General features: G+C 31.8%; 2 protein-coding genes across 2 annotated transcripts; both read right to left on the bottom strand.

Annotated features, from left to right (window-relative positions):
- Nucleotides 1-453: 453 nt before the first annotated feature.
- On the bottom strand, nucleotides 454-1,154 carry LOC127745643 (auxin-induced protein 15A-like). The gene has a single exon (XM_052258730.1). The coding sequence runs from the start codon at nucleotides 861-863 to the stop codon at nucleotides 597-599; it is 267 nt and encodes an 88-aa protein (XP_052114690.1). The 5' UTR covers nucleotides 864-1,154; the 3' UTR covers nucleotides 454-596.
- Nucleotides 1,155-7,014: 5,860 nt separating this feature from the next.
- On the bottom strand, nucleotides 7,015-7,342 carry LOC127745645 (auxin-induced protein 15A-like). Its single transcript, XM_052258733.1, has one exon. The coding sequence runs from the start codon at nucleotides 7,331-7,333 to the stop codon at nucleotides 7,085-7,087; it is 249 nt and encodes an 82-aa protein (XP_052114693.1). The 5' UTR covers nucleotides 7,334-7,342; the 3' UTR covers nucleotides 7,015-7,084.
- Nucleotides 7,343-10,923: the final 3,581 nt, after the last annotated feature.

Below are 10,923 nucleotides of genomic sequence, written 5' to 3' on the forward strand. Positions count from 1 at the left end.
AAATAATTTTTTATCAAACATTGTTACCATCACATTCTGAAATTCAACTGCATTAAAGTTTCTATTTTATTTTATTTTTTTAACATATTGATAAGCTTCAATATCAATTGTCATTTCAGAATTCAGGCCACAGTTTATAGTGACCACCATGTACAAAGTGGGAAGGGTCCACAGAGATTTCAAAGACAGATGAAAGCAAAGTGGGACATGGTAAATAGAGGGACTTGTCCTTGAAGATGTTTAATCATCCTATGATGATAATTGTATAATTGAATTGACCAAACAAGTTATCATTATTGAAAGTTTGAAATTAATATCATGCAAATTCATACTTAGTTACTGTTTTTTTTGTCATAACTTTTTCTTACTTTCATCATAAAAGTTACCTTCTGGTTTCTTTTCACTTGTTATACAGCATAGTGAAAATTGATTTAATGAGGAAATGGGAGACAAATGTTTATGTGCATAAATTTCTCATTGAGATGAATAGTAGGATAACAAAAAATGGAGAAAATCTTTCTCAGGGCAATAAATTGTTACAAAAATTGTGTTAAGTAATCTATTTCTAAGTCAGCCTAATCTTGATGATGCTAGCATCAACTCAAGCGAGAAGTGATATCTAAGAACATATTTTCTTCACAAGGAATTGTGAGGCCACCCATTGGATGATCATATCCAAATTCTTCCTCAGCTTGACTTAGCAAGTCTTGAAATGAAGGCTGGTTCAAGTATGATATGGGGATCACAAACCGCTTCATTTTCTCTCCAACATAAACTGCAAGATAACCTTTTGGAATTTCCATAGCTTTTGAAGATGAAGTAAATGATGCCTTTCTTACAATACCAGGTAACCGAAAACCCATTTTTATATGTGTTGAAGAAATACTAGTCTAAGAAATGAAAATAAGATGTAAGTATTTGAGTTTCTTGTGCTTTAGGATGTCAATGACTTGTGTTGCTGCTAAATGCTTGCAACCATGAACATATATATAGATAATAGAATATGCTATAAACATAATTCCACTTGACTGATTGGTGGAGAAAGTGTAAGAGATGGTAGCCATGGGACTTATTAGGAGACAAGGTCATAAAAGAGATCACATGGTGTTGTCTTAGATAATTCAAGGTCAATTTATGTATACAATAGCAAGTTTGATTTGATCATGTTGCCTATGGTTTTGCAAATTCCAAGGGATATGTTAACAATCTGGTGTACTTAAAAACGAGGTTCATATTGGATCATTATCATGTGTCGAATTTTGGTTCTCTTCTGGCCTCAGAACACACTGTTTCAGAGATATAAATCAGGTTGTGGACAAGGTTTACTGATTTCATTGTCAATAGCAATTCAAAATCTGAAGAAACATGTGAGATGTCCAAAACATGTCTGATTCAGTATCTTTAGTACAATTACATTGCATTAATTTACATGTCTTTGATTTGATATGTGTAGTTTCTTGGCAATTATGTCAGGAAATGGGGTAGGAATATGATGTATGAACTCCAAGACAATACCATGTGATCTCTTGTGATCATTTCACTATGTAGACCCCATTTTACAGCTTCATCAGAATTATTTCTTCAGGATAGCAACTATATATACACTACTACTTGTGTTCTCAAACAACACAACTCATTTGCATCTCCACAAGTATCAAAGCTCACATATTTCTCTCAAACAAATCCTCCAAGGACAATGGCTTTTCGCATTCCAAGTATTAGAAAGGCATCACTTTCTGCATCAAAAGGGACTAATGTTCCAAAAGGCTATCTTGCAGTCTATGTGGGAGATAAGATGAGGCGGTTTGTGATTCCTGTGTGTTACTTGAACCAGCCTTCATTTCAAGAATTACTAAGCCAATCAGAAGAAGAATTCGGTTATGATCACCCAGCAGGCGGTCTCACAATTCCATGCAGCGAGGTTGCCTTCCTGAACCTCACTTGTCAATTAAGTGGGCAGTAAATTGTGCTCATAGAGACTGACATAAATTAGCTGAGACAAAATTTGGTAAAGAAGGCTCTTTCTTTTTGTTTTGAAGATTGTCCATTTTGGTCTCTTCATTATATCATTCCTTTGAAAGTGTAAATATGTTACATGAATGAGAGAAAGTTATTGCATCTCCTTTGTTAACTTTTTTTATTTTTGGCTTTTGATGAATCTGAATGATCTCTTATATATTTATGGAGCAAATCAAAATTAAGTTCCACGTTGTTTTGAAGAAATTCACTGTTGATGATTCATTTCATTTAAGAACTCAATTGAAAATCTGTTAAGAACTCTCAGTTTTCTTATATTAAAAGTAAAGGAAGTGGATTCCTATGTCGTTGTAAAAAGTAACACAAGCTTGAGATATTCCATGAACTTCAACACTTTTCACAGTGGCTCTAATTTATAGACTGCAGTGTTTTATGGAAGTGTAAATACTATAGAACCATAAAATCCAGCAATATTGAATTCTGAAGGGAACATTAATTATCAAAACTTGAATCCAGTTTATTTAATTTAAATAAACCAAATAACTGGAAATCAATTAATGCTTCTCTCCTTCATTTCATAAAGCACTTAATAAAATCCAAAGGGCTAATGAAAGGCCACACGGTATTGTCTTCAATGACTTCATGAAAGGTTACTTGTGTGCAGACATGCTTAAAACATATCACATAGGCTGGTTCTTCATACTGATTAAATAACCTCTTAAATAAAGGGATAGGATCCTAGAGAGAACCACATTTTGTGACTATTTCCCAACTTCTGCAGCACTTGGAGGGCATGAAATATGGTCCTGCATGCCGCATCCTAGCCAAACCTTTCAATATATCAAGAGGTATATATTAGTATATTCTCTACAAAAGGCAGGAACCGTGTGAATAGTTTATTTGTGGTTGAACCTCACTAAAATCACTAAGTCTAACTCCCCTGCAGTTGGCCTTGGACGAAAATATCACTTAATGAAATCAGTAATATGCAACACATAACAAGCTCTTTTTGGAAACTATAATGAGACCCGCGCGGTAAATATGTGTAAACAAAAGTTAAATATTAAAAATGATTATGTTTGTAAAATTAAATTAAATATGTGTAAACAAAAGTTAAATTTAAAAGGTGTTATTGTTAGAGTTGTTGTTTTCTTTTTTGTGTTGTAGATTCTTGTGAATGCATGTTTTTTATGAATTATTGAGTTGTATACACTTTCTATTGTGTTGTTTATTCCATCTTTGCATGTATGTTCTTCTTTCGAAGATATATCTTGAATTTGTATGATTTTCTTTCTCCTTACTCTCATGATGTGCATTCAGTTTTCTAATAACATCTATAATAAAAAGAATAAAAATGTGTAGAATTTTTTTTAAATAAGTTATCTTTAATAAGAATAATTGAAATAGTATAAAGTGAAATTACCTGTTAATATTTTTCTTTGACCTATTCTGTGACAATGTCTCAAGTGATACAAATTTAAAATAGAGTTGGAAAATGTTCAATTTAAAAATACAATTTAAAAATATAATAAATATGTTTGTTTTGTATCTTTTCATCTAATTAATCATTTCTAAGCAAAGAAACATTTATTCATCTGTGGGTATTAATGTTTTTCACAGACGAACCACACGAACTTTGATAAACCAATTGTCTGTTTATTTGGTGATATTGTCCAAAGAATGATATTCTACTGAGTAAGTTTGAAATGTTGTGTAGTGCGAAAATAAATTTCTTGTGATAAGAGACTTATATAAGTAGGTCAAATAGTATGGAATTTAAATATTTATAACGTAAAATTTATTATGATTAATAGATTATTATGACATTTGTAATATGGATGTTTATTATATTTAGTGAGTTATTTATAAAAATTAATAAATTAATTATTGGGGTTACAAATTTATTGTATTGTTTATAACGGTAAAATATAATAAATATAGGGATATGGATTATTGTAAGTTACAAATTTGGTTAGACACTATTAATTTTTAATTATTGTCATTGGTAAGTATGCAGCCTAATTTGCATATATTTCTATTACTTGTATTTTTTTTTATATATTTTATTTTTTTGTTGATTTGGAACTAATAGTTGATTTGGCAAAAAATTAGTAGTTGGTTCTAAAATTTTGCCAAGTAAGCGATGTTGTTGACATGGCATTAGTAGAAAAAGAAAAGTGTCTTAAAAATAATGTAGGTAAACTTATGTATCTACTTTTATATATTAAGAATAAATAGATGTTAAGGCATGGCTAAAACTTCAAATAAGAAATAAGAGATCAGACATATATAAATGAATAAGCCATATAGCCGTGTAAGAAATTTCTTTAGTGTAAATTTGCATTGGCAGTTGGCAGAAGCAGCATCTTGGGTATCATTCGTGCCATGAATTAAAGTTTTCTATGCATGTTCTTTTATATAAAACACTCAGAATTCTATCCCTTTTCTTTTTAAAATCATATAATTTTGTATACTTGTGTAATAGTGCAATCTATGACAACAAATGAAGAATGAAGTATGGCTTTTCTTACACCAGGCAGCATTGTCACTGCTAGATAGTAGATACTGCATAATGTTCTGTTTGTAGAGAGAATATAAAATATTTAAAAAAAAAAACAAAACACGAAATACTAGAGTAGTTGAAATTCTTTCCTTGTCATTTAAAGAAAAAGCAGAGGAAACAGTTCGAACTTGTCATAGTAATGGTCATTCTTCTTTCATTTACTTAGAAAAATGTGTAATCTTTACAAGTTTCCTATTGTACAAAATGTGTATACTAATCTATGTCAGTCTTCTAAAGCATGAGATTCATGGTCAATTCAAGCAAGAAGTGATTTGTTGGAAGACATCTTCACTGCAAGGAATTGTTAGACCTCCCATAGGATGATCATATCCGAACTCTTCCTCAGCTTGGCTCAACAAGTCTTGGATTGAAGGTTGGTTCAAGTATGAAACGGGAATCACAAACCGCTTCTGTTTCTCTCCTACATACACTGCCAGATGCCCCTTTGGGACTTCCACAGATTTCGAAGCTGCTTGGCTAGCTGAGAATGATGATGTCCTTCGAATAACAGGTAAACGGAAACCCATTTTTTTTAGTATATATGTAAGAATAACAGCAAGGAAAAGTTCCCAAGTTTCAAAGAAGAATGTGTTTTTAAGTGTTTGATGCTTAAGATTGTTTTGAAGGCAAGAGCAAGTGTATTTATAGATTTTAAGATTTTATGGGAAACTATTTCTAAGATAAAAGATTGTTGAAAATGATAGGAATGCATACACATCACTACATGAGAGATCACATGGTACTGTCTTGAGAATGCATACCCCACTTTGTCAAGGAATGGCTAATAAAGCAGCCACCTGCAATCAAATGTTAGCTGCTTAAGTGAAACTTAAATGTTAGTTCATAGTAGATAATACAAGGCCCACCATATATATGTAAGAGGAAGTGTACTTGAAACATGTTTGCTCATGGTTTCAAATTCCAGTTGGTACTGCTTATAATCTGGTATACTTGAAAAAGATGAGGTTCATATTGGCTCACTATTAATAGTTTCAAAGCTAATAGATAAGGTCATAGTCAAGGTTTACAATTTCATTGTTAGAAGCAATCTCAATTTGAATAAACATGTGAGATGTCTAAAGCGTGTCTACTAATTAATGGAGTAGTTGTAGTACAATGCATGAAAGAAGCATTGTGTAAGGTCTTCACTGTGTAATAATAATGTAGATCTCATTAATTTCAAGAGGCTAATATGTTGGCCATTATATGAAGAAGTGGGGTATGCACTCTCAATGAACTTCCTAACACCTTCAAGACAATATCATGTGATTTCTTGTGATGCATAATACATTGTCAATTGGTAGACCCTATCTTATTCATGATTCTCTCTTGAGGAAATTGGTTTGAAGAAGATCCTAGCAACTATATATACACCACTTCTTGTGTTCTCAAGCAGCACCAATCATTCACATATCCTCAAGTATTACAAGTTTAGAAAAACTAATATTTCTTTCTCACAAAAAAACAATGGCTTTCCGCATACCAGGTATTAGAAGAGCAACAAAGAACAATGATGTCCCAAAAGGCTATCTTGCAGTTTATGTTGGAGATAAAATGAAGAGGTTTTTAATTCCTATATCATACTTGAACCAACCTTTGTTTCAAGAATTGCTAAACCAAGCAGAAGAAGAATTTGGTTATGATCATCCGAATGGCGGTCTCACAATTCCATGCAGGGAGGATGAGTTCTTAAACCTCACTTCTCAGTTGAGTAGGCTATAAATCATGCTAATGGAGAATAGATTAGTTGAGAGTAACTTGTACAGAAGGCACTTTCTTTTTGAGATCTTATATTTTGTTTTCTTCCTTGTATCATTCATTTGATAAATGAGAAATTCATGACAAGATATTGTTTGAACAAATCTAGCTTGTGTCAAGTCATTTAGCATTTTCAAGTTTCAGTTCATATATTTCAGACTATCTGGTTCCGATCTGGATTAAAGTTCCTTATTTGTCCTTGAGCTGATCATGGAACAAAATACACATTTTTATTGGAAGAGTTTTAGCCAATTTGTTACTAGATTCTTCTACAACAAATGAGGTTAATGCTCTCTGCAACTCAAATTTATAGTTCAAAGATTACAAATGAAAACATTTCAACTTCAAATATTAAAAATAAGTTCATGAGTCATGACCATGTTTGTACCTGAAGGACTTTAATAAGTTGCTTTTCAATTTTTAGTGATTCACAAGCACATAATAATGTACCAGCTAGCTCAGTTCAAATGGTTGCAGGTGATGAATACAAAAACTAAATAGTAAATCATACCTTCAAATATATTTCAGTCTTTGAAAGAAAATAGAGAGAACCTTAATCATAACAACATGAAATAAAGGGTCATGGGAAACTTAAATAAAGAAACCAAAGTTACTTATAATGAGAAATTAAAGTTGCAATAATCTATGCTTATATGATTTTGCTCACGTGCATCTTTCCACTTCTCTGGGAAGAATATATAATAAATGGTGAGAAAAATTTACAAGTGTTAGCTATAGTACAAAATTGTATTGATCACTTATGATCAACATTTAAATCTTCTCCTTTTATGATCTTTGCAAGCGAGAAGTGATATCTAGGAAGACATCTTCTCTGCAAGGAATTGTGAGGCCACCCATCGGATGATCAAATCCGAATTCTCGTTCAACTTGACTTAGCAAGTCTTGAATTGAAGGATTGTTCAAGTATGATATAGGTATCACGAATCGCTTCTTTTGGTTCTCTCCAACATAAACAGCAAGATAACCTTTTGGAACAGAAGTTTTCTTTTGAAGACTAGGCAATCTGAATCCCATTTTAGAGCAAGAGAAAGATCTGAATAAATTTGTGTATAGACTATATATATAGTATTTGATGCCTTAAAAAATTGTAAAAACTTGACTTTGTTTGTGATCCTAAAACAACAACTAACTATATATATAGAAAGAGAGAGAGGCTTAGGATAAAGAATTTGATTTGATTATAGATATAATAATTGATTAAGAGATATCTAACTGGGGTCTAGTTAGGGGCATGGACTTGTGAATACCACATGGTAGTGTCTTGAAATTTTTTTAACAAAGTTGAAGAAATTATTTGAATCTAGATGTCCCACCTTTTATGGAAAACAGCCTAGATGGTACCCATTTGATAATTGGAAAAAGAACCAGAAATATGTAATATCAAAAACCATATGCATGTTAAAACAATTTTAATGGCTAAGATCTGTCCTAGACAAGCTTAAGACATGTTGTTTGCTTCATATTGATAACATGAATCAGAAGGTTTATTATTTTGGATAAGGACTAGAGGTTGTTAGCATTTGCTTACAATAATACAAGGAAATTAATTCTTCTAACATTGCCTTTAGAATTAAAATGTGAAGTGGTTGAGACTTGAGACAAATAATCATGGTCACTGAAAAATAAAAATTCAAAGCACGTCATTGACAAATTTTTAAGCTTATCATGCATGTTTGAACCTTAATCAGCTCTAATAAGTGCAATGGTGGTTAGGTACTTAGGGCCAAATGGGAAGAATATATTATTAAAACCAAGAAAATAGTACAATTGAAATAACCATTAGATAATGTTGTAGCAGAAAGTTTAACTGTCTTTTTTACATTGGCAATTCAGGTAGTAAATTATCTTCTATAGAGATAAAACTGTAGAATAATTGTACTTAGCCAAATTGCTGCTGAAAACAAAAATGGGGTCACTGAGGCTTCAAAATCGGGTCCAAGTCTTCCGGAGCACGAGAGATTTCACATGTTGTGCTGAAAAAGAAAACATCTTTTACACAATCACATGGTTAGTACTTTCACTTAGCAGTAGTAGATTCAATAAATACCATTGGAATATCCACAGAATTATAACACTATAGTACATGTTTTAACTTAACCCTTTTGTTACTTTAATGGTGAAATCTTGTAAGAGGATATCACATTGATTTAGTTACTTTACTCATCTATGACTATTTCATTCTGCATGTTACTTAACTGTTGATCTCTCTAATATTCACAAATGGTTGGTGTAAGTCATTGGTTAAAAACAATAATATTTCTCCTTCAGTTTATTGTACTGGATTTGAATCTGTATTATTGAATTGCACTATGACTTCAGTGTAAGAAAAGTGAGATAAATTGGTGCAAAACTGGGGTAACTAATCTACTATTCTTCTTTAAAGCATAGCCTTCAATAACCATAGAATTCTTGCAAATTATACAATTTTATTATATCATACAATCATGTTATTATATTTTATCATACTATTCATTGACCTCCCTTGTGGTTAAATAATTTTACACGAATCCTTTGATATGTCATACTTGTATGCAAATTTTATCAATCACGTAATGTCACCTCAACAAAAATAACTACTTTTTACACTGGTCGCAGAAATGGTCACCTAAAAAAACGAATGTAATTAGATGACGGTTTAAAATAGTTTACACAGAGAGAGAGAGGGAGAGAGTATAATTTAACCTACTATTGAATCTGAATGAACAAATCATGAATGTGGCATGTCTAGAAAAGGGGAATCTATCTGCTAAATGATTGAAGACTTATTATGAGTCTTTAGACAGGAATTCTTTTTCTACTTGAATAGTCCCAACATGATATTATGTTTGTTATGAATCCTATAACCGAATTTCGTTAGAAAAATGAACATTCTACTGAGTGTAGAAACAGTAGCATTAAAAATTTAAAATAAAAAAAAGGAAAGAAAAAATTGTTTGATTAAGTCAATGTTGATCAAATTAGTATTGAATCAAGAAAAGTTCAGTCCAATTACAAATTATGAGAACGAAATAAAGTGACAATTATCACAACAGAAGACATCAAGTCTATCTATTAGTACATCATATGCTGTCAAGTAGTGACAAGAGAAATAGCCTGTAAAGTAGTCCACAAGTCTAAATACAAAGCTCCTCAGAAACAGATATGACCAATGCAAACATTTTCTCCTATTCATCATGTTGTCATTTTACATCACTGAACATGCCACAAAGTTATAATAAAAAGAAAAAAGAAAAATTTCCATAGCATCATTAGTACAAATCAAGAAACAATATTCAACAAGTCATTGTAACTTTTGACCAGCACCACACTTTTATTTTGGCTCCTCAAGCTAAGTTAGTGGATCACAAAGAATGGATCCAATTATAAAGTTTTTCAGATATGTATGATGTATCCCTATTAAAATATGAATATATATCTTGTTTTTATATCTTATTATGAGAGAAAAAGTTGGAATAACGCCTATTGCTGAAAAGATAGTAGAATCTCATCTCAAGTAATTTGGACAAATGAAAAAGATCAGTAGAGCATCTTAGAAGGGTGATTCAGATAGAAGACAGATAAGTGACAATGTTGTCATTTGTTCTATATAGCCGACCCCATATAATGAGATAACGCTTTGTTATTTTTATGTTATTATATATATGTATTATATATTTGTCCTCGTTATTTAAATTTTCTAGATCCGTTACTGGTGGGGCATGATGTATTGGTCCATATTAGGCACACTCATGTGAACCTACCCTAATTCCTCCACCTGACATGTTTCTAAAACATTCTTCATATAATCAAAACCAAACAAGTTTAGTTACTTGCATGGCTTGAACACACTATAAATATTCACCTTCTAAAGACAGTATTTCAACACTCCAACAAGTCTTCTAACTCCACTTCCACACACCCTTTTAAAAATCTTTTTCTACATCATGAGAACTAGTAACAGAATTGCTCATGCAACACAGAAACTGCAGAGGACTCTGTCACAGAGAATCAAAATGGCTTCAGCAGCAAACATTGCTGATGTTCCAAAAGGCCACTTGGCAGTGTATGTTGGAGAGAATCATAAGAGGTTTGTGATTCCAATATCTTATTTGAGTCAACCTTTGTTCAGAGATTTGTTGGATTGGGCTGAACAAGAATTTGGATTCAATCACCCAACTGGGGGTCTCACAATTCCATGCACTGAGGACTACTTTATTAGTCTAATTTCTTCTCTTCATTAATTGAATGTCTAAATCATTTGGACATTGCTTCTTCTTCTTTTTTTTTTTCTTTATTTGATTTGATTATGATTTTCTATCATGTCATTAATTAGATAGGAGCAACAAAAGTTTGGTCCATTTCCATTCATTTTGTGCTGGAGATTGCCCTCAAGTAATGTCTAAAAAAATTGTACATAAATTCTTGGCAACTGAGTCCAAGCAAATTCTTATCTTGCAAAATGTAGATCTTTTGTTTAAGGATTGTTGGGTTTGGAGTTGCATTTTGAACTTGAATTAAGAACTCAATAACTTTGGAGTTTTGACTAGTTCTCTCTACTTTAATATCTAACTTCTTACTTCTTCTTACTCTTCACTATAAAATTGAATTTTGGATGCACACACACA

This window comes from Arachis duranensis, chromosome 3, assembly GCF_000817695.3.
Source record: "Arachis duranensis cultivar V14167 chromosome 3, aradu.V14167.gnm2.J7QH, whole genome shotgun sequence".
NCBI classification, from domain to species: domain Eukaryota; kingdom Viridiplantae; phylum Streptophyta; class Magnoliopsida; order Fabales; family Fabaceae; genus Arachis; species Arachis duranensis.